The 25843-nt window shown below is 34.7% G+C and overlaps 1 protein-coding gene across 1 annotated transcript in view; it reads right to left on the bottom strand.

Moving 5' to 3' along the window:
* LOC141522702 (guanylate cyclase 2G-like) overlaps nt 1-25843 on the bottom strand; it is a 95571-nt gene that overhangs the window by 4792 nt on the left and 64936 nt on the right. Inside the window, exons 16-22 of the mRNA XM_074236203.1 lie at nt 22701-22878; nt 21077-21217; nt 19871-20063; nt 14663-14837; nt 5905-6003; nt 4424-4515; nt 2365-2466 (exon numbers count right to left, since the gene is read on the bottom strand). Coding sequence (XP_074092304.1) covers nt 2365-2466; nt 4424-4515; nt 5905-6003; nt 14663-14837; nt 19871-20063; nt 21077-21217; nt 22701-22878 — 980 coding nt within the window. The remainder of the gene's footprint in view (nt 1-2364; nt 2467-4423; nt 4516-5904; nt 6004-14662; nt 14838-19870; nt 20064-21076; nt 21218-22700; nt 22879-25843) is intronic.

Below are 25843 nucleotides of genomic sequence, written 5' to 3'. Positions count from 1 at the left end.
ATTCTAGGGAAGTAGGCAAAGGTGATTCTAGTATAGTAGCATTTTAGGAAATGATTATTTTGCCCTGCAAATAGAAAAAAATAAGCAAGAAAGTGAGAATCTAGAATAAATTTTGGAGCATAAAATGTGGACCTTAGAAAATATTCTCCTGCTCAGAAATATAAACTATATATGTGTGTATGTATAAAAACTAGAATAAAACATCAGAATTAAATGTGCCTCCAAACTATATTTACAGCCTCCTTGTTGATCAGTCTCCATACATTCAGAAATTCATCCAAATGCAAACTTTTTTCTTCATGCAAAATATTCTGTCTACCATCTCCAGGTCTTTGCACTGGCTACCTCTCACATCTGGAAAGTATCCCTTCTCCACCTATGACTCTTCTCTCCTCCTATGCAGCTCATGCAATGTCTTCTCTCTGAAGTCTGATACCCTTAAGTTGCTAGTGCCTTCCCTCCCAAATTATCTTTCATTTAATGACTTTGCATCTTTTATTTAATATCTTTATAGCTATATTTTAATGTAAGCTCCATAAATGTAGAGATAATTTCATTCTTTGTACTTGTATCTCTAGATTCTGGCACATAATAACTGGTGGATCTACTTAGACCAATAACCAAGAAAGGTGGTTCTTATTACATTTTCTCATTTACAAGCAAAATTCAGATATGTTGTGAGTTCAGTTCCAGACCACTGAAATAAAATGAATATTGTAATAAAGCAATCACATGAAATTTTTGGTTTCCCAATGTTTATAAAAGTTCTGTGTATACTTTGCTATAGCCTATTGTATATGCAATAGTTAGTATTGTCTAAAATAAATGTACATACCTTGATTTAAAAAATAATGGAATGCTAAAAAAATAAAAATGCTAACCATCATGTGAGCCTTCAGTAAGCATAAACTTTTTGAGGGTGGAGGGTCTTTCCCAAATGTTGATGGTTGCTGACTGATCAAGGTGCTGAAGGTAATAGGTGTGCATCAGTTTCTTAAAATAAGATAACAATGAAGTGTGCCACATTCATTTACCCTTCCTTTCACTTGAACACTTAGAGTCCATTGAATGGTCATTAATTGGCCCAATTTCAATATTGTAGTGTCTCATGGAATAGGGAAAGTCAGAGGAGAGGGAGAGAGATGAAACAACAAATTGGTGGAGCAATAAGAAGATAAACAATATTTACTGATTAAATTTGCTGTCTTAAATGGGTGTGCTCCATGCTGCCCCAAATCAAGGACAATAGTAACATCAAAGATCACTGATTACATATCTCCATATCAGATATAATACAATGAAAAAGTTTGAAATATTGTTAGAATTACCAAACTCTGATAAACATAAGTAGTACATGCTGTTGGAAATTGGAGCTTATAAACAGGTTGCCAAAAAACCTCCAATTTTTGCAGCAAAAAAAAAAAGCAATGTCTGCAAAGTACAATAAAACAAGATTTGCTCCAAATAGACTATTGATCTCAACTTTGTACTTAGTTTCTCCCCACCCCCCCCCACCCCTTATGTTTCAGATTAAAAAGAAAAACCAATAGTGTGTTTTATGCCTCTGAACATGCTGGAGGTTTTCTGAACTGGGAATTGAAGCTCTAGGATTTTGAGGGCTGATCAACAGATAAGGGAAACAAAATCTAAGAGTTTAAGAGAGTAGTATCCAGGAAAATAAAGGCCTAATTATTATCCACATTCTTTTCTGCCTACTAGGGAGAGGTAGGCAGGTGGTTCTATAGATGAAACTTGTTCTGTTCTTTCCCTTTCTCCTCTTCCAGAGTGAGATTACCAATCAATGTAATTCCTGAGTTTATGAACTGGAAATATCTGGCAGTTGAAGAAGCAGATTGGCAGAGAGGGATTGAAAACATAATGGGCTTGGAGCAATAACCATCCTCTTGTCCCCAAAGAAGAACATTTATCATTCTCTGTGCCATGTGTCCCAATTCAAACGAGCTCTGCATATGCTCTGTATAGTTGGGATTTAAAATAGAGTTGGGAAAGGGAGACTAGACAGATAGGATATGGCTAAAAGGAAGAAACTCACTGTGTCTAATCACTAATCTTAAATTAAGGCTTCTTAACCTGCTGGCCACAGATAGATTTAAGAGAGAATTATGAACTTGGAGGAGGAAAAATTTAAATGTTTATTTTTTACTAATATCTAACTAAAGTTAAGCATGCATTTACTTGAAAGTATCATTCTGAGAAAGACACTCTAGATTTCATCAGACTTCCAAGGGGGCCAAGAAACCAAAAAATGTGGCAAACCCTTGCTCAATGAATGCCAGTTCTGTTTCTTCATCCAGATATCAGCAAAGAGAACCATACCCGGATCTCCAAGGGAAGGAGACTTACCCCTAAGGGTTTCTGGAGCTCAGTTTCTTCAAGGAACTCTGGCAGGGATATATCAAGCCCAGCTTTTCCTTTTAGCCAATAGGTCGTTTGTTCTCCTTTGCCCTGTGGAAATCAATAGCTAGAAGCTTAGTTACAAAGAATTTCCACATGTTCAGTAAGTCAGACAACTTAGAGGACTATGGTCCATGAGATTTCTGATTTCTAGTGCCTTGTATGGGGAGGGAGACAGGTGACCTCTCTCTTCAGGATGCTCAGCTAGGTGGCACAGTGGTTAAATGCAGGATTTGGAGTGAAGAAGACCAGAGTTCAAACCCTGACTCAGACTCTTACTAGATAGATATGTGACACTAGGCAAGTCATTTAATCTACCTCCTCGGTTTCCTTATCTATAAAATGAGGATAATAATAATAGTGTCTTTATAAGGATCAAATGAGATAACATGTATAACATTTTATAAATCCTAAAGAGCTATATAAATTCTAACAATTATTATTGGGTCAGTTAGGTGGCATAGTGAATAGAGCACTGGACCAAAAATCAGAAAGACCTGAGTTCAAATACATCCTCAGACATTTATTAACTGTGTGACCCTCAGCATGTTACTTAATCCTGTTTGCCTCAGTTTCCTCATCTGTAAAATGAACTGGAGAAGGAAATGGAAAACCATTTCAGTATCTTTGCCAAGAAAACTCCAAATTGGAATAAGAAGGGTCAAACAAGACTGAACAAGAATTTTTATTATTACTATTAATAAAAAAATCAAACTTTTAAGTGTTTTTATAAAACTATAGAAAATAATAATGATAACTATAATTAGAAAAGTCACACTTAAAATTTTTTAAAGTTTCTTTACTACAGCCTTATGCATGATAATTACATACTTTGTAGATGGAAAAACTGTGTCTAATCAAACAGCTAGGAAATGACTAGAACTTAAATCCAAATTTCCTGATATCAAGATTTCATGTTTAAAAAGAAATTGAGTAATTTTTGTTTCTTTAATTGAGGGGGAAGGTTTGCAAAGTGGACAAAGTATAAAAGTAAAGGTTCAGGTTCAAATCCTACCTCTGATACTAATTATGTGACTACAGGCAAATAACTTCACCCTTTGAGTCTTCATTTCTTCTTTTGTTAATTGGGTATAATAATATCTGTAGTATTTACCTCATTAGGATGTTTTGAGACTCAAATTAGATAAAGAATATCATTGCTTTACAAACTTTTAAAGCACCATAAACAGTACACATTATTGCAAAAAGAAAATCTCATTTTGAAATTTTAAGGTAAAAATAAAAACACCTGCAGTTATTTTCTGAAATTAATTGATAAAAGGGGATCTGAGAAAAGAGCAGCCTTTTACAACTACAAGATAGAACTCTTGGGGTGGCTAAGTGGTGTAGCCTATAAAGCACTGGCCCTGGAGTCAGGAGTACCTGGGTTCAAATCCGGTCTCAAATTAATAATTGCCTAGCTGTGTGGCTTTGGGCAAGCCACTTAACCCTGTTTGCCTTGCAAAAAAGCTAAAAAAAAAAAAAAAAAAGATAGAACTCTTTACCATATTGTATTTCATTGTTATTCTCCCTGGAGTTCCAGTATTAGAAGTCAGTGATTAGGTAATCCCATTTACGTTGTTTGTGGCTTTCTGGTCTAGCTTTCTCAGGACTAATTTGTGTTTTAAACCAGAACAATTCTTTTTTTTCCTCCAAGGAAGAGCACAATGCTTAATCTAAAGCAATAGTCTCAAAGTATAGAATTTCCTTGGGTTGGGCTAGTGGGGGAGGAAAGAGGGCCCTCTCTATATAGCCCTTCTCAATTTCTCCCCATTCATCGACTCCTCATTTCATCACCAAGTCAGAAAAGTTTTAATATGGAAATTCCTAAACCTGATGTTTTTGTTAATTCAACCTAGGAAAATATACCCTCCTCAGTGCTGGAGGAAGAAGGTAATGGAGGTGAATAAGACAGTCCAGGGGTCTCCATAGAGTAAGGAGTCAGAATAGTTGATCTAAAGCAGGCCATGTTACAAAGATGAACTAGGCTGGTACCTTCCAGCATTACCTTTACTTTAATGGTGCCTCGTTCTTGCAGGTCATACCCTCCTATTGACTTCAGGGCACTGGCAGTGGTCTGAGAAACATGAATCCGAAGAGCTATAACAAAAAAGGAGTCTAGTTATTGCTAAGGTAATAATTTTTCTCTGGATGGGGTCTATTACAAAGAGGAAACACCATATTGTTTGGTGTCCCAGACTGAGATAGCCTTTTATAAAACGAATCACAATGCAGCATCCCTTATGTAGGCAGAACTTTGGACTAGAACCTTTTGACCACTGCCTAGAAACCCCTAGATCCTCATCTGGTCAATACAGAAATAGAAGGGCCTCATTGGCATTGCAAGTAGGTATCTCTTTTCAGAATAGAAATTAATGAGCCTCCTCAGATTTCAATAGAAGAAAAGCTGACCAGCTACTGTGCCAAAGTCTGCATGTATTATTCACGATTATCTCTGGTGGCTAGAAGTGCAAATGAGCTTATTTCTGAGTCGTCAATATGTTGCATACACATTGAGAACCTACTCTGAAAACCTTTACTTACAAAGGAAAGAGGTAGGTCAGAGTCTGGGGTTTGGAATTGGTTGGGTAAAGTCTTCAGACAATGGGGAGGGGGAGGAAGATTTGTTTTCATGGAATAGAAAGGAGATAAGAGTTCTGGTATTAGCTCTACTATTAGCTGTATAACCCTTCTTTCTCAAACCGTTTTTCTCATCTATAAAATGTTAGATTTGGACTAGATGTTCAGTGAGCTCCCTTTTGACTCCAAGGGTCTGGATTCCTAATGAGCTGTCTCTAAAACCAAGTTTTAAAAATGAAACACACCCTTTTTTAAAATTTGAAGATAGAAAAAAAAATAAAAAAATAAAAAAATTTGAAGATAGTATCCTGGCATATATAGATATACATAAACATGGACATATATTCACCCATATGTATCTATATTTATATATATATATATATAATACATACATATTTATGTATTTTTAAACAATAATAACCAAATTCTGTACAGATCAAATTTCTAAGTAATTTTCCCTTCTCAGTTGATAAATTAACCACTCATTCAAAGCAATTTTGATTAATGAAATTCCAGTACAATAAAATAAGTTGCTGTTCCTCTATCATAGAAGGTTGTTCTAGAAGAATATTCTATCTAGAAGGATCTCAGAGTTCTAGTTCAATCCCTCATTTTTCAAATCTTTTCATTCTTCCTTTCATTACGTGTCAATGTGATGACTTTGCTGTCTCTTTAGAACGTAAACTCTCTGAGGGAAGAGACTCTGTCTGCTAAAAGTTCTTTACACACTAAGATGTCTGGGAAACCATTTGTTTGGTGATATTTGATAAGGATGGTGTGACCTTCTTTATCTCCCTGGTGGAAAAAAAAGGAGACAAAAATGCAAATGGCTTCTAAAAATAGTCTCTATTTAAAGTTCAAAGACCTGAAAGGATATCAGACTTAGTAGCCAAAAGAAAGGATACCCACGGAGGCTGTTGCTTTCCATCCTGGACGCCACGTTCACAGTATCTCCAAATAGGCAGTACCTGGGCATTGTGATCCCCACAACACCAGCAACTACAGGCCCTAAAGAAGAAAATAACCAAGGCCTGGTGAATCAGGGTCAGGAGATTATAAGACAGAGTTTCCAATATCCAAAAGCATAACACAATCAAGAAATATAGCAATTTCTTTTTCATAAGACATAAAAAAATGCAGTAGAGATTTTTAGGTATCAGAATTTCTAAATGTATCACCAGTACATAATGAATATTTGTCAGCTCACTGCTTGTGCAGAGGACAATAATATCAACAATAACAATAAAAGCCACTTGCTTGATAATAAAAAATTACAAAGAATTTTTATTTCTAGGAAATGAGAGGACCTGGGTTCAAATTCTGACTTTTGACAAAGAGCAAGTTGAATTCTCTCTGGGCAACACTTTCCTCATGTTGAAAACAAGAGAATCTTCTTCTATATCTCTTCCATATCTAAACTTGTAATCCTTTATACATGTTCTCATTGGATCCTCACATAAACTTCAGATAAGGACAGTGAGGCTGAGTGATTATGTAAAACAGCATAGAAGAGGAGAAAGAATTCGATTTATTTCAAACACATTTTTAGTACCTACCATATTCAAGACATTGTGGTAAGCAAGAGGGATTCAAAACCAAAAATGGGTCAGTTCCTATACACAAGGATCTCATACCCTACTGGGCTGTCACAAAATACACACACAGGTCAGTGAATATAAAACAATTTGAAGGAGAGAGTTGGGCTGTTTTATTTTCTTTCTTTTCTTCTTTTCTTCTTTTTGTTTTTGGTTTTTTTTTTTTTTTGGTTTTTGCAAAGCAATGGGATTAAGTGATTTTGCCCACACAGCTAGGTAATTATTAAGTGTCTGAGGCCACATTTGAACTCAGGTCCTCCTGACTCCAGGATGGATGCTCTATTCATTGCATCACCTAGCTGCCCATATGAAGGAAAGAGTTTTAATAACAGATAACCAAAGAAGTTTTCCTATTCCTAGAAGATCTAAGATAAAACTTGAATGATAAGTATGATAAATAACAATAACATAAAGAACTCTAAAGTTTATAAATCACTTAAAATATATTATGTGATTTAAATCCCACAACAACTCTGTAAAGCAAGTACTACTATATTATCATCTCCATTTTCCAGACAAGGAAGAAGAGGCTGAGAGAGATTAAGGAATCTTTCTCCAAGTACAAATAGAAGTGTTAGAGGCAGGATTTGAATTCATATCTTCCTTATTTAACTTTAGCACCCTAGAGTAGAGTTGAAGTTGGCATAAGCATAGAGAATAGTTTGTTTGAATACATCAAGGCAGGACATAGAATACTAAAATCAGGAAATAGTAATCAATTCCCTTTCACTAGGATTTATGTATAGGAAGTGGACTAAGATGAAATCAGATAGAAAAATAAATTCAATTCAGATAGTGGAAGGGGTAGGAAAGGGTACTTATGTTGTAACAGTATAGAAATGACTGGGGGTGAAGATTAAGGGATGTTCAGGGAAATTTGGGGTTGATCCTCCTAGTTATGAACAAGCAAAGACTGGTTGAATAACATAAGTAGCAGGAGGTGAAGTACAGGAGGAGTACAAGGTGAGTCTCAGATTATAGTCTCAGTTGAGTAAGAGGGCAGTAGTACCCTCAAGAGATATAGGGAAGCTTGGAGGAAAAAAAGGCTTCATCTTGGGGGATATATTTAGAGGGAGAAATTATGAAGACAATTTTGGTCATATTGACCTTGCTTAGCTGATGAAGTTCCAATTATAAGTCATTTCTATAGTGCTGATAATTGGATCTATGGGAGCAGATGAGGTAACAAAGGGAAAGAATGGAGAGAGAGAGAGAGAGAGAGAGAGAGAGAGAGAGAGAGTTCAGAACAGAGTTGGGGGATACTGGGGGATACTGGTGTTTAGGAAACAGGAGATGAATAATGATGTCCATTTTTAAAGAGGACCAGTGACATCATGGGTGATAACTTGACTTGTGTGTGAATAGGATTTAAGTGAGATAGAGTTGCATAGAGTCATCAACCTCTCTCCAAAGTCATCTCAGAGTTCAGAGGTAGAACACAAGTCAAGATGACTGGAGATAACCCAGGATGATGTGAATGACCTTGATGTCTTTCTTGCCTGACCAAGCTCTAAGCATTCCACAGGACCTGCTTTAGCTGCCTTCATGGCCATTGGAACAAATTGTTCTCATCTGCCCATTCTATTAGGGAAAGTCTTCACATACTTGGAATATACATCTTCACTGATAAAATTGATTACCTCAACCTGGTTTAGCTCATCTGCCAGGACAGTTTTATCAGGGAGTGGCCACCGTGTAGGCTATAGTTTCTTGGAGGCACAGGTGAGAGTTGGGTAAAGGTGGGTTTCAAAGGTGGATGAGCTTAAGGAAATGGAGTAAGGAGAAGACTGAGAAGAAAGAGAAGGACTTAAACATGTAAACAAAAGACTAGTAGAAAACAATTCAAAGAAAGCCAAGGAAGAAAAAGATACCCAAAAGGAGCAAGTTTCTGATAATATTGAAAACTGAAAAAAAAAATTAAATAAGGTAAGGACTAAAAGCCTATTGATTTTAGGTGTTGAGAAGTCATTGGTAGTATTTCAGAGAACAAGACTGAGTGATAAAATAGAAAGTCAAGGTTGAAAACAGAATGCATAGTAAGGAATTTGAAGCAACATGTATAGAAAATTCTTTCCAGGAATTTGTATGGATAGTAAGTAGATTTTTTAAAGGATAGGTTTGATCCAAATATGTGATAAATGAATGCTAAAGAAGGTGAAAGAAAATAAAGAAATGATCAATGAGACAAACTCCTGGGAGGGGACAAGTTTGAGGGTAAAAAACAGAGGTAACTGGATAAAGTGGACCTTTAATATGAAGGTATTAGCCTTAGCATAAAGGTTTCTTTCTCTTCAGAGACTAGATCAGAAGAGAAGTAGAAGGATGATGACATAGTGGGACTTTGAAGTGTGGCTTTTGGGATAGTAAGGGGTTCCTCATCACTGCTGGCTTCTATTTTCTAAGTAAAGTATAAAGTGAGACCCATCTGTTGAGGGGTGGAGGATTGAAGGATCAAAGAGAAGAAAAGATTCAAAACTGCCAATACTGAGTGTGGGATAGTTGATCACTAAAAAGCAAAAGGAGTACTGGGAAGTAAAAATTTGGTTGAGATTAGATAATATGAATTTGTTGTGGACACCATCATTTCCAACTTCTGATTTTTTTTGATTGAATGAATAGAATAAAAACTTGAGTTAAAGAAGAAAGGGGAGAAAGACTTGTGAAAGTGATTTGGAATGTTTTAAAGTTGTAAATAAGGCTGGAGAATGGATTTGTAGATGAAAAATTTGGATGGACTTCAGACAAAGGAAAAGAAGGGCTAATGGAAATTTTGGAGGCAGAGATGGTAGGTTATTTTATTAACTTTTAATCACCAATTAAAATCAAAAGAATATTTGGGAGCTGAATTGAAAGTCAAGAAGATGTTGCCAGAAAACAGGATTTGAATTTCTGGATCACTATTTTAAAACAGGGAAATGACAGACTTCTAATCAGAGATGATGAATACTCATCAAGGGCTGGTAGAAGTGCATTTTTGCCTGGAATTTTATGCATCTAATAAAAAGAACTTTAAGATGAAAATAAAAGGGAACTCTGTCTATATATTTTCCAAGTCTGATACCATAGGGAGTAGCTTTAATGTATGAAGAAAATAGGACTAGCTACACAGAGAAGTTCACAAGAGATAGTCACTTCTTATCTATCCTTAGCTCAAAGCATTCAGGGGCATATTATCTCTTTCTTCTCTGTGTAAAATTTCTTTTACCCACCAACTTCCTGACATGGGCCAGGTCTTCTCTACTTCCTCAGATCCTTTTTCTTTGTTTTCACATTGGAATCCTTCTAAAGAAATCTTTATTATCATTCAGTCATTTTTGGTCGTGTCCAACTCTTCATGACCCCATTTGAGATTTTCTTATAAAAGTTACTGGAGGGCGGCTAGGTGGTGTAGTGGATAAAGCACCGGCCTTGGAGTCAGGAGTACCTGGGTTCAAATCTGGTCTCAGACACTTGATAATTACCTAGCTGTGTGGCCTTGGGCAAGCCATTTTAACCCCGTTTGCCTTGCAAAAAACCTAAAATAAAAATAAAAAAACAAAAGTTACTGGAGTGGTTTACCATTTCTTTCTCCATCTCACTTTTACAGATGAGGAAGCTGAGGAAAACAGAGTTAAGTGACTTGTCCAGGGTCACACAACTAGTAAGTGTTTGAGGCCAGACACTTAAAGATTTTATCTAACAATCTGAATAGTGGACAAAAGTCCAAAAATGAATATAGTAATAAAAGTTATGGCCTCAGAGATGAACTTGTAATTCTGTGCAAGGATAATATCTGATAACATCTGATCTCATAACTATCATTTAGATATTGGAGTGAATATGGCTTTTGAAGGATGAATCTTATTTTAAAAGCTGGTTAGACAAAAGAAAAGGCAATATGGAATTGTACATTTTTCATTCAGGTGAATACAGTAACCTGGTAGAGAGAAGCATGTGTAAAGAGCATTTAAGTAAAAACCAATGGAGGAGGAAGCAATATTGTTATTAGAGTATTCTACAGATCAATTAGAAAGGAAATGGATGAGTTTACAAAATATATCATAAGCCTGGAATGGAGGCATAATATAATAGCAATTTGAGAAACTTCAAATATCTGAAAGTCTGACAGAACTCTCTCTGCTAAAAGCAGATAAACTAATAATTTCTTGACTTACCTTAATGATCAAATAGATCTTTAATGATTCTCCATTCTTCAAAAAGTGCCTGCCATGAAAGAAGTGGTTACTGGGAATAGAAGTGTTTGGGAACTTAGGAGGAAGTAAATATTCTGTCTTCAAAATCCATAACAGAGGAATATAAACCCCAGAAGAATCTGAAATGCACCTTAGATTAATAGAGATCAGGTTTTAAAATATTCTAGGAAAAGATAGGCAGGCGGCAGCCTATGGATGAAAATTCCAAATGTCAGATGAAAAGAAGGGTATTGGGCAGCTGGGTGGCACAATGGATAGAGCACAGGCCCTGGTATTAGGAGGACCTGAGTTTAAATCCAGCCTCAGACACCTAAATAATTACCTAGCTGTGTGACCTCGGGCAAGTCACTTAACCCCATTGCCTTTCAAAAAAACAAAAAAAAAGACTCAGAAAAAAAAATGAAGGGCACTTCCCAAGAATGAAATTCTGGAAGACACAAAGAGAAACAATTCTGACAAGGAGGGAAAAAGTAAAGTTAATAGAAGAAAATGACATGGATGCATAGAGGTCATAAAATAATTTAAATTAATTCAAATTCTCTACAAATCTTAAAAAGTCATATAAAGAATATGGAAGTAAGGGCATTTAATAAAGGATGAATAAAAAAGGAAGGTATGGTTCTATAAGAAGATTCATAGGACTATAAGGTTCAGAATGAGCTGGAACTCATAAGAAAAACTAAATGAGGGCAGTGGGGAATTTATTTGTTTATTTTTTAACTATTTTGGAAAATGATGGGGATCAAAGAAGGAATAGGCTATCTATCTCTGGACCAGAAAGGACAAAATGAAAATGACTAGTAGGAAGTTAAGATCCAAAATAAGACTTGGAGGCAACTAGGAGGCTCAGTAGATAAAACCCTGGGCCTGAAATCAGTAAGACCTGAGTTCAAATTCAGCCTTAGATAACTAGTAGAGGTGTGATCCTGAGCAAGTCACTTAACCTAGTTTGTCTCAGTTTTCTTAGCTATAAAATGAGAGAAGGAAATGGTGAACTATTCCTGTATCTCTGCCAAGAAAACCCCAAATGGGGTCACAAAGAGTCAGACTCAAGTGAAAAAAGACTGAAGGGTAGCAACAATTTAATATAAGAATGAAGATAATAACAGAGTACCAACCAAGCTTAGAACTCAAAATCTTACAAAAATATTGAAATGTCGAAAACTATCTTTATATGTAATTGGAAAAAATAAGATACAAAAAAAAGTTCATTCTGAGATTTAAAAAAAGAAGTTTGCCCAGAGTTTCCTGTGATTTGGGGTAAGATGTCAATTCTTTTATCCTGGTCCACTGACAGGGTGAGTGCCTTTTGGAAAATGGACATAGTAATGCCTAGTAGCATTAATCTAGTGATTAAACTATTTTAGTGGAAAAGATGGATTTATACCATACATTAGAATAATTCGCTAGATTTTGAATTATACAGAACCAAACATTATTCATTAATTTCTAAATGTTAATTTAGAAAGTGGTTTCTGATGGATTATATGAGGATATGTGCTATTTAACATTTTTATTGGTGACTTGAATAAAAGCAAGAATGAGATACTCATTGATTTTGTAGATTTTAGAGAGTTTGAATGTGTAACTAACATAATGGATGGCAGATTCAGAATTCAAGAAGACCTTGACAGGCTAGAGCATTGAGCTAAATTGAGTAGAATGAAATTCAGTGGAAGTCACTGTAAAAATTCTACTCTTAAGCTGAAAAAAATCAATTTCATAAAAAAAGGGGGTGGAGGAAGGAGGCCCAGCTAAATAGCAGATTATCTAAAAAAGATGGTGGCCAAAAAAAGTACAGCATTGAGAAACATAGTGAAGATAGGGAAAAAAGTCCTATTGTAAAGTCACCACCTAGAATATTGTGTTCAATTATGAGTATTACATTTTAGGGATGTTATTCATAGCTAATCAAGTATCACCATCCATGTTAACAAAAGGTCTTAAGATCATGCTGCAAAAAAATCAGAAATAAAACAGGATATTTAGCTTGGAAAAGAGATCTAGCAGAGGGGGAATATGATAACTGCCTTTAAGTATTTGATATATTGTTCTATGAAAAAAAATTTAGATTTCTTATGTTTTTCCCCCATGGGAAAAAATTTAAAGCAGTGGATGGAAAATGCAAAAAAAAATGTATTTAGTCTTTCAAAAAAAGGAAAAAATTGTCACTTTCTTCACAAGAGCTATTTTAAAAAAAGTTAATGCTCTCAAGAGGACTTTAATGCATATATTGAAGTCCTTATAGTCTGAGTATAGGGGTTGTAATAGAAAAGGTTGTTAATCAAGGACACAACATGTACATGGTTATGTAAATGCAAAATAAATAAATCAAATACCTAATAATTTGTAGTTGGAGTAGTAATGCAAACAATTTTAAGAATTGAAAAGAAAGGTGTCATATAAGAGACAGCATTTGATCTGAGTATTGAATGGCATGAGAATTGCTAGAGAGTAAGGAAAAAGTAGATAGGGGAAGCAAGGTCTTGTACAAGGAATAGCAAGAATGTTAGTTTGCTTAAAACACAGAAGATTTGGAATAGGATTATGAGTAATCATTCCAGAATGGTAAGCTAGAATCAAATTGTGAAGGGCTTTAAATGCCAAAATGTTTGTATTTTATCCTGGAGGCAATAGAGAGCCACTGGAGGAATATCAATTTGGCGACTACTACTGCAGTCTCCCAGGCAAGAGATGGCAAGGTCTTGAGCTACAATTTTGATTGTATGAGTTAAAAGAATAGACAGATGTGAGAGATATTATATAAGTTGAATCAAGATTTAACAATCAATTAGATATGATTGGCAGGAGAAAGAAAAGAATCAAGAATGATTCTAAATTTGTGAACATGAGTAACCAGAAAGATGATGATGATTAAAATTAAAAATCATTGGAAATGGGCAATATGTTAGGCCCAAGGTAGGAGAGAGGGCTGGATTATCTTTGGGAAATTGCAAAAGATCTTTGAAAGACCCCAAGCTTCTCCTTTCAACAGAACTTATCTTTGTAATTTCAATATTCTCTTGATGATGTATGGCTGAAAATCATTGAATAATATAGGGTCCAAAGAATGAGATACATGCTACATATGATCAGGCTACACCATAACACCATATAATAAACAAAAATTTATGAAGTAGAAACAGACTAAACAAAAATCAATGCATGAGTGAAAAAGGCTGGTCCCACAGTGAGAGGAAGGGATAAACTCGTGGATAGCTTTTACGCTCAATGTCAAGAGAATGTGTGCCTTCTCTGATTGAATGAACCCACTGTGGCAAATTTAAAGAGGGATTCAGACAAGAGTCACAGAGGATGGGTAGGCACGAATGGTTTACAGGTTGTAACGTTGGAGAGAATAACCACAAAAATGAGATCACAGGTTCATTGGAAGAGGAGGGGGAGAAGAAAGAGGAGCAGGAGGAATTGATGATGATGACATTGAGGATGATAGTCAGTTTTTGGTTGACCCCAGAAGGCAGAACTAGGACCAGAGAGGCAGTTCTAAAGAGTCAGATTTTGGATCAGCTTAAGGAAAATTTTTCTCATAATTAGAGCTGTGTAAAAGTAAAATATAAGTTATCCATCAATGAATATCTTTAAATGGGACAATTAACTAGCTGTTTGACAATAAATAAATGACTTCATTTCTTCAGACTATCAGTTTTCCCATCAGTAAAACAAAGGAATTGGAATACATAATCTTTAAAGTATTTTCTTGTTTTAAAACCCCATGATTCTTTGTATTTATTCTGTGTGTAAATTTTTTTTTAAACAAGCTAATACCTATGAGGAATAACCCTGAAATATAATTCTAGAAGTGGGAGATAACAGAAATAAATTGACATTGTAAAGGCTGCAGTGTTTGGTGATATGTACCTGTATGTAGGCCTATTCGAAGCTTCAGTTTTTCCTCCGGCATATGTCCAATCTTGAAATGGACCACGGCACTGAGGAAATTTAGTGACATTGTAGCGATTTCCTCTACATGTCGGATTCCATTGCGGAGGGGGAGACCACTTGCCACCATGTAGGCATCACCAATAGTTTCAACCTGAAAAATAGAAGTTTAATCATTTTAACATCATAATCTCACCCCTACAAGTGGGAAATCAAAAATTAAATGTTACACACACACACACACACACACACACACACACACACACACACACACACCACACACATGGGAAGAAATTTCTTTCTCCTGGAATAATTGAGCTAGAAGGGTTCTTAGAGATCATCTAGTCCAACCTATTCATTTTATATTTAAGCAAACTAAGTTCTCAAGCAGGTAAGTTATTTGCTTGAAGTCACAAAGCCAGTCTGTATCTTTCCTGTCTATCTGGATTTTACCCTTTCTTCTACATCTTGTTCATAACTCAGCTCAGCCATGAACCTTTTCTGGCCATTCACACCTTTATTTACCTGTGTTTGTGTGTGTGTGTGTGTGTGTGTGTGTGTGTGTGTGTGTGTGTGTGTGTGTATTTGTGTATTTGGGTGTGTCTGACTATTTCTGTGTCTCTTCCCCTGTCAATCTATCTCTGTCTCTGTCTTTCTGGCTTGCTCCCTCTCTGTTTCTCTATCTCTGTCTCTCTCCTTCATTTTATATATACTAATATATTTTTTTCAACTCAAAAGAACTGTATCAAATACCTATTTATTTTCAAGGAACTAGGGATATAATGATGAAAGCACCACTGTCATTGTCTTAAAGAGTTGTCATTTTAGTAGAGGATGTAGAACACATACATCAATAACTTTTATTAAAAAATGAGTAAGAGAGGTCAAATGGAAACTAAGAGATTCAAGAAATGAAAGATCATTTTGAATCAAGAAGATTAGGGAAGATTTTATGAAGGAAATTCATCTGAGCTAGCTTTTACTGACAGAAAGGATGTCAGTGATGAGTGATGAGGGTGAGAGTTCTAGGAGGCACAGGACAGCATTCATAAAGACTTGAATGGCATCAGAAAACACTGAGCAGTTTGGCTGAAGTACATAAAAGATGCAGAAGATTGTCATGAAAGAGGGTTGGAAAGGTAGATTTGGGTCAAATTGTTAAATAACCTTGACTTCAGGGTTAATTAGTCTGCCTTCCATTTAATATTTAATAGATAATGAGAATCAATGAAGGAGTTTGATGAGATAAGTGACATGATTAGACTTGTCTTCAAAAAAGATTACTTTGGCAGAAGCCTAAAAGGTTGGCAATAAATGACATATTGAATAAGTAGCAAATTAGTTAGCCCAGGGTGCACTAGTGGGCAAACCTAGGGTTAATGAGTCAGAGATTGCATGGAGGAAATTTAGGTTCAATATATGAAAGAATTTTGTAATGATTGGAGGGATCCCAAAATTAAAAGAGTATATGGCCTTGTGAAGATAGTAAGTTCCCTTGTCATTGAAGACATTTAAACAGAGGGTCCAATAGCCACATGTCAAGAATTTTGTAGTTGAGATTCTAACACTGCAGATGAGATTGGATTTTCCAGCTCTGGTATTTTTTACTTAATCTGAAATTCTCAACTCATTTAGGGCAGGCACCTTGTCTACTGTTTGTATGCTAAAGGTGCTTAGTACAAGGTAGAATACATCTTATCTGATCAGTAAATTCATGGTATATTTTATTCTACTTTTTTATTTAATTGAACCACTAAGTTTATTTCTTCCCTTCATATCCCCCCATGAAAAAAATGCTCTTTTATTGTTACAGTTTTGAGTTGAATTAAAACTTCATATTTGATTTTAACTCAAAAAAGACAAGAAAAAAGGTCAAATTTTTTTCTTTCTAGATTTTTAAAAAAATTTCTTATCTTTTATTTAAGAAATACTTTGGAGAAAAGCTTCACATTTTCTTTGGAAAGACATTGTCTCTTTAGAGTAAAATAGATTCCCATTTGTGACCTGAAAGAGTGAAGGGGCCCTTCCAAGATGTGTTCAAGCATTCTTCATAATTTATGTTATAGTTATAAACATAAATACATACACAGTAAGAGTGCAGATAATTGCCAATTATCTGCCAGGGGACTGTATGCTTTATAGATTATTCATGGTGTTTTAAATCCTAGATTGACCTTCCTTTGTCACATCATTTTTCCTGACAATATTAATCTTTAAGCAAAATTTTATTATGAATACTCATATTCCTTGTTTTGTTCCTTCCTCCCACTTATCTTATATTCTCTTTCTCCCACTCTTCAGATGTTTTGTACCTTTTGGGTCTCTTCTTCTCATTTCTTTGTAGAAATATACTTTTTAGACCTTCAACCATACTCAAAGTTTCCTTAAGGAATGAAAAGTTAAGAAAGGATCCCCCCCCAGGAGAATTTGCAATAATCCAATATAAGGCTTAAGATAAACTGATGAGATTTAATGGGAGGAAGGATTTGGAGTAGGAAGGGAGGGAAGACAGATTGAATGTGAACTTCAGATATACAAGGGAAAACAATCATTTTATCTGGTATACAAAAGTCATCTGGTTAAAAGGCAATCTCTCCCATCAACTGATAGATACTTCAGGGAATGCAAGCTGATTTTAATATCATTCCAAGCAAAATAAGATTAGAAAGATAAATACAATAAATTAGAAATCACAACAGTGTTTTTTACAGCCAAATAAAAATGATCTGAGGGAAGAATGCTGTCTGAGTTTATTTTCATTTGCATAGATAATAGGGAGTCAATGAATGTTTAAAAAGGCACATTCTTAAGCTTTGGAGTCACTATGATAGAAATCAATAATATTTTATACCACCCATGGACAGATAATGTTCTGATGGGATCACTAATCTGTGTCAGGGTTCTTTAGCTAGTGTCCAATATAGTCATGCTTAAAAGAACAGGGTAGGGTATAGAGCTTGCAGTCAATAATGCTGCTGCAGATACTGGTCTTGTTTGTGATACAGATTCACCTCTACCAGTATCTCTCCCTAGTCTACGTGTCTAAGACCTCAGACAATATTCAGTGTGATCAGCCATGTAGTATATTCCCAATGACCCACGCCACATACACAAACAGAAGTACAGAAAGTCACCCCCAAACAGTAACACTGCTGCAACAAAAGGTATCATCTAGCTCATTACTTCTGCCTCTTTCCAATTCAATTACTTTTGCTACCAGAATACAGAGGGTTCTCACTTTATCCACATGAACCATCCTGTAGACAACAACACAAATTTGCTCCTACCCATTCCGCTTGGCCTACATAACAAACCCTTATGCAAATCATAAAATGCAGACATAGTAAATATTGTACTCTGACAATAAACAGAATTATGAAATGAATGATAAAGTATGCACAGTACTGCACAGTAAAGTTGACATAGAGGTACAGTATACTGCACCTCCCCACCACTATAGCTATCATTATTGGCTGACTGTGCAATGTTTTTTATGAAGCTATCAAGAGACAATTTGGAAAGTAACTGTCTTTTCTTCATCATGTATCTGATGATTGCAAGCAACATTTTCCTCTTTTCATTTTTGAACCTTTAAAATCTTGAAGGATTTGGATCCATCTTTTCAATATAAGAAAAAAATCCATTCAAATGACAAAAATGCTTCTAACAACTATTTTATCGTGAACCTCTTTAAATTGACCTTAGGTTCTAGAAAGCTTCCTTTTTTTTCCTGTAATCTTTGTAGCTAGAAGTTCAATCAAATCCTCATTAGACAGTTCTCCATGAGACTCCATCAACTCCTCCATATCATTTTTCATCCACTTAAAATTCCAATTCTTGTGCAATCTTGTTACTTCTACAAACACTTCACTTTTGTCTAATTCATGAAAATTGGGAACAAACTGTGGGTACACTTTTAATATGTTCTTCTTAATTCTTTTTATACATATTTCTATTACAGTTTCCCATACCTTTCAAAATCCTTTACATTTAATCATATTTATGTTCTGGAAATTTACATAAAGTGAGAACTGTCTGTATAATGGAACAGCTTAACAAACACTAGCAAGAGTCCTCTCTGGCTCTGTCTCTCTCTGTCTCTGTCTCTTTCTGTCTCTCTTTTCTCTCTCTCTCTCTCTCTCTCTCTCTCTCTCTCTCCTTCTGCTTTAATCTTCTAGATATAAATAGCCCAGTTGTGAAACAAAGGCTGGTTTTGCTACTCCAGGATGATGTTTGTAACATCTGATGCCCTCAGAACTTAACTGTTATGACCTTTCTTATTATGGAAATAGCCTGGGGTTCCTCCCACACACATACCTGGACTCAGATCCCAAATATCTATCCTGTTTTAGAAAATCAGGAAATACATAATATGAACACATAACTCACAGAACTGAGAGGCTCAAATGAGATATTTATAAAATACTTAGCACAATACCAACTCCATGTACGTACTTAAGAAATAAATGCTTGTTCTTTCCCCTGCTGTAGCAAACTATAAACCTATCTATTATCACCTTCCAACATTTTTTTGTCAACTAGTTATTCCTTCTCCTACCAAGGGGCATGTTTCTGTGTGTGTGTGTGTGTGTGTGTGTGTGTGTGTGTGTGTGTGTGTGTATCAGGTTTCATTTCTTCTCTTTATCCCTCATGAAATGAATTTTCACTGTACCTAGACATTAATCATGAATTCTTTCAGAAGCACTATATGAATTATTAACTAGAAACTCAGATATACCTCACATTATCATTCTTTCTTATTTAAAAAAAGTTAACTATCACACTCACAACCATGCAAATCATACCCCAAGATCTGACATAGTCTTTAAAACAAAACAGTCTGTGTTATCTCTGGGTTATTGGAAGGGATGTAATTAGCTAAAGAAAGGAAAGGATCTTGACTAAGATAATATTAGACCTCTTTCAGAAAAAAATCTTTCTTTAAATAAAGAAAAGTCAGAACTCAACTGATGAGACTTAATAAGCATAAACTCTCATTAATCAAACTCTGTCCAAGAAATTTTAAAAGGGTCCAATGTTGACTAACAAGAAATGGTGCCATGCCTCTAACCCCGAGAATGAAAGCTTAGCAAAAATGAAAGCCTGTTAGTGACTTCAGACTCATGTTCAAATCCCATCCAAAGAATAGCAAGAATTTCCACCCAATTCATAACTAGAGTAACTCACCTTATAGACATCATATGTTTTAATGATGTTGTCAAATAAACTATACAGGTCATTCAGGAGACCTACAACTTGCAGAGGGTTGCTGAGAGAACACAACTTTGTAAATCCAACAATGTCAGAGAAAAAGATGGTCACAGAATCAAAGGATTCTGGCTCCACAGATTTCCCAGCTAAGAGCTGCTCCCCAATGAAGCTGAAATGGAAGTGAAGGTGGAAAGAAATCATCATCGAAATAACCTTTTCTTTGTCTACCTCAAAACATACCATATTACTCTTTAATCTCTATGGTCCTATACATACATACATACATATGTACATCTCCACATCATCTGTTCTATTAATGAATTTTATTTCTAGTTAGAGAATTTAGAATTTAAGGACAGTCACCCATTCTCAGCATGGATGTTTGAAAATGAGACCTTTCACTGAAGACCATAACAAAGGGAAAAGTCTTTTCAGAAAAGCTTTCTCTCTAGGATAATACACTTTCTCCTGTTGATCACATCATTTTTGAAAGTATAAGCTCATTTTCCAGTAATTGAATGCAATGTGACAGTCTAGTCACATATAGGCACGCAAATCAATATTTTTATTTTGATCAATCACTCTCAGTTTCTTTTATTGGGGCAAGGAGAGAGATTTTAAATGAAAACACAAAAAAGAAAACATCTTTACTTTAGCAAGTTCACATTTGACAAATAAACAAAAGAAAGAAGGTCTAGATTTAGAAAATCCAGTTGGGAGTACATTCTATATAGAGCTGAGAATAATCTGTGGATGGAGATATTAATGGTCAGAATTATGAAGCTAGTCTGCCATCTAGTGGTACAGATCATGTTTCTGGGTTTATCAGTACTTTATAGATAAGACTACATAAAATAGAACACAATAGAGCATATAACTCATAAAATCATGGATTAAGTGCTAGGAAAGACCTAAAATGGTAATAATAACAAAGTAAATTTATATGAGACTTCAAGATTAGAATTATTTCCTACAAAAATACTGAGAGGTACAAACACACTCAAGTTTTAAACCAGGGATTCTTTCTCTATATTCCTATTTTCCATACTGTACCTGATAGCTTTGGTTTCTTCATCAAGAAGGATTCAACAAATTTTCATATTTCAAGAGGTCTATCCACTTAGATAAAAATATTGAGATTCAGGAAGGGTAAAATTTTGTACATGTTAAGCTCATAACTACCTGGGCAACATGGTAGACAAAAGCTTGTCTATTTTTTTCTTCTCAGATAGGAGCTGGGTAGTCCTCTCCTCCACCACTTCCTCCAGATGATTGGCGTACTTTTCTAGTTTGTTCACCATGCTATCCAGAATGCTCACATGGCTTTGAAAAGATATAATTAGTAAGATCTTTGCAGAGAAATCAACAATCCCCTGGGAAACCAAGATGGCAACAATACTACCCAAGAAATCATTTTACCCTTTGGGATTTTCCAAATGTGATAAGTACAATGCTCTAGAATAACAGAAAGTATGGGTTTCAGTTTCTGTAATCATTAAATTATTTTTCATCTCTATGGTCCCCTCTATATCTACCACCTTATTTCCCAAGCTTCTCTTCTTTTACCCTTCCAGTCCAAGAATTTACCAATAATCCTCTAATTGCTATTAGAGAATTTGTACTTCCACTCTGGAAATAGATTCACTTCTGGTTATTTTTATTAAGGTGAACAAATAGGTGAGTTTCTTCTCTAGTTCTATTAATCCAGGGATCTACAGATTGGGGGGATTCAACTATTTTTTTCCATTATATTTATCTATGCAGACTACTTATATTGGATATTCCTATACTTTCAGATCTCATACTTAAGAAATGTTCCTCTTTATTTTTTTCAAATAATAAAAATCTATTTTTTTCATTCATCCATTCTCATTTGTGAAAAAAAAACCTTTGTAAAAATATTTATAGTCAACTGAAATAAATTTTCACATTGGTTATATCCAAAGAATATCTGTAGCATTCTGCACACTGACTTCATCACCTCTCCCTAGGAGGTGGGTAGTGTGCTTCATCTTCAGTCCTCTGGAATTGTTATTGTTCATTGTCATAATAAGAGTTCTTAACTATTTCAAAGTTGTTTATCTTTATGTTATATATATATATATATACATATATATAATACATATACGTGTGTATACATATATATGTATTTAATTTTCTATATTTTTTCTAACTTTATTTGTATCCCTAGAATATTGCCTGGCATAATATGCCCTGGATAACTACTTGTTGATATGACTTGTTGAACTAGTTCCACTCAAATTTGTAGGCTATTAAAACTGAAAGAGACCAGAGAGATAATTTTATAAAAGAGAAAACCAGGCCCAAACTTTTTTTTTAGGTTTTTTATTTTTGCAAGATGAATAGGGTTAAGTGGCTTGCCCAAGGCCACACAGCTAGGTAATTATTAAGTGTCTGAGGTCGGATTTGAACTCAGGGACACCTGACTCCAGGGTCGGTGCTCTACTGTGCCACCTAGCTGCCCGAAAACTTGTCCAAGGTAATAGGGAAAAATAAAAGTTCAAATTAGAATTCAAGTCACCGAATTCCCAGGTCATTACTCTTTCCACTGACTCATTGCCTACTTTGTGGTTATATCTAAGTGAGTCAAATAAAACACGAATTAAAGCAATTATCCTCCAGCTAAGAAATTTTAGAATTTGAGTATTCTAAATTAGTTGTTGATGTTCTAAGATAATAGACAAAAATCATTCCCCTTGAACCCTTTCACCCAAATCTCTATTGATATTTAATTTTTTAGGATAGCTCTGTAAAACATCAAACAAAAAGTTGGAATTGGACTCACCCATCTGGACTGGCTTCTCTTAGGATTCTCTGGACTTGAGAGAAGGTTGGTCTTTTGTCTGGAGATTCATGCCAACAAATCCTCAACATGGCTATAAATTTCTCACTACACTTTTCCTTAGACAGCTTTGGTCTCAGAGGAATAGCAGCAGTCGGTTCTTTGATTCTATTGATGATTTCTGCAATTCAATTGAAATATGGATACCTATAAATCTTGGGAATTTACTAGGTTGATTTGTTAATTAAATGACATTAAACATTAGATCTTCTAGAAACTGAGGTTGAACACCCCAAATATTTCATTCCTGCCTTTTGCAGCAGGCAAGATTAGGGATTCATCTGTCATGCCTTCATATAAATATTCCCACCCCTCATTTTTCTTTTTCTTTTTTTTTTTAGATTTTTCAAGGCAATGGGGTTAAGTGGCTTGCCCAAGGCCACATGGCTAGGTAATTATTAAGTGTCTGAGATCAGATTTGAACCTGGTACTCCTGACTCCAAGGCTGGTGCTCTAGTCACTGCGCCACCTAGCCTCCCCCCACCCTCATTTTTCACATATTGATCAATGTTGAATAAAATAACATTACCATTTCCATAATAAAGGGAATGACAATGAATTGCTCTTTGGATACATTCAAAATCCCTGTGATTCTGAGCTTATGGTTACCTAGACTGGGGCTATCTTTACTAGCTATTATTCCCATTCCATTAATGTCATATCTCTCCCCAGGTCATTTACTATCCCTCTATTGTGTCTAGTAGAACTGATATTCTATTGCTAACAAATTACTTTTCCTATTTGACCTGTATCATCAAGAACTTATTTTATAGGTATTTTTATTTATATATTTACATATGTATATGTATATATATATATATATATATATATATATATATATATATCTGTGTGTGTGTGTATGAAATACTATCCTCTTCTGTCCTGTACTATCCTATCCCATCCCATCCTCTACTATATGCTATACTAATACTATACTATGCTATACTATACTATACTATACTATACTATACTATACTATACTATACTATACTATACTATACTACACTACACTACACTACACTACACCATACCATACCATACCATGCCATACCTTACCTTACCTTACCATACCATACCATACCATACCATACCATACCATACCATACCATACCACACCACACTACACTACACTACACTACACTACACTATACTATACTATACTATACTATACTATACTATACTATACTATACTATACTATACTATACTTTACTATACTACACTACACTACACTACACCATACCATACCATACCATACCATACCATACCATACCATACCTTACCTTACCTTACCATACCATACGATACCATACCATACCATACCATACCATACCATACCATACCACACCACACTACACTACACTACACTACACTACACTACACTACACTATACTATACTATACTATACTATACTATACTATACTATACTATACTATACTATACTTTACTATACTTTACTATACTACACTACACTACACTACACTACACTACACCATACCATACCATACCATACCATACCATACCATACCATACCTTACCTTACCTTACCTTACCATACCATACCATACCATACCATACCATACCATACTATACTACACTACACTACACTACACTACACTACACTACACTATACTATACTATACTATACTATACTATACTATACTATACTTTACTATACTATACTATACTATACTATACTATACTATACTATACTATACTTTACTATACTACACTACACTACACTACACTACACTATACAATACTATACTATACTATACTATACTATACTATACTTTACTATACTACACTACACTACACTACACTATACAATACTATACTATACTATACTATACTATACTATACTATACTATACTATACTATACTATACTATACTACACTACACTACACCATACCATACCATACCATACCATACCATACCATACCATACCTTACCTTACTTTACTATACTATACTATACTATACTATACTATACTATACTATACTATACTATACTACACTACACTACACTACACTACACTACACTACACTATACTATACTATACTATACTATACTATACTATACTATACTATACTATACTATACTTTAGTACGCTACGCTACACTATACTATACTATACTATACTATACTATACTATACTATACTATACTATACTATACTATACTTTAGTACGCTACGCTACGCTACGCTACACTATACTATACTATACTATACTTTACTATACTATACTATACTATACTATACTATACTATACTATACAATACTATACTATACTATACTTTACTATACTACACTACACTACACTACACTATACTACACTATACTATACTATACTATACTATACTATACTTTACTATACTATACTATACTATACTATACTATACTTTACTATACTACACTACACTACACTACACTACACTACACTACACTACACTATACTATACTATACTTTACTATACTATACTATACTATACTATACTATACTATACTATACTATACTATACTTTAGTACGCTACGCTACGCTACACTATACTATACTATACTATACTTTACTATACTATACTATACTATACTATACAATACTATACTATACTTTACTATACTACACTACACTACACTACACTACACTACACTACACTACACTATACTATACTATACTATACTATACTATACTATACTATACTATACAATACTATACTATACTATACTTTACTACACTACACTACACTACACTACACTATACTATACTATACTTTACTACACTACACTACACTACACTACACTACACTACACTATACTATACTATACTATACTATACTATACTATACTATACTATACTATACTATACTATACAATACTATACTATACTATACTTTACTATACTACACTACACTACACCATACCATACCATACCATACCATACCATACCATACCATACCATACCATACCATACCATACCATACCATACCTTACTTTGCTATGCTATGCTATGCTATACTATACTATACTATACTATACTATACTATACTATACCATACCATACCATACCATACCATACCATACTATAC

Source organism: Macrotis lagotis, chromosome 4, assembly GCF_037893015.1.
Source record: "Macrotis lagotis isolate mMagLag1 chromosome 4, bilby.v1.9.chrom.fasta, whole genome shotgun sequence".
Taxonomy (NCBI): domain Eukaryota; kingdom Metazoa; phylum Chordata; class Mammalia; order Peramelemorphia; family Peramelidae; genus Macrotis; species Macrotis lagotis.
This window is presented reverse-complemented; position numbering and strand designations above follow the sequence as displayed.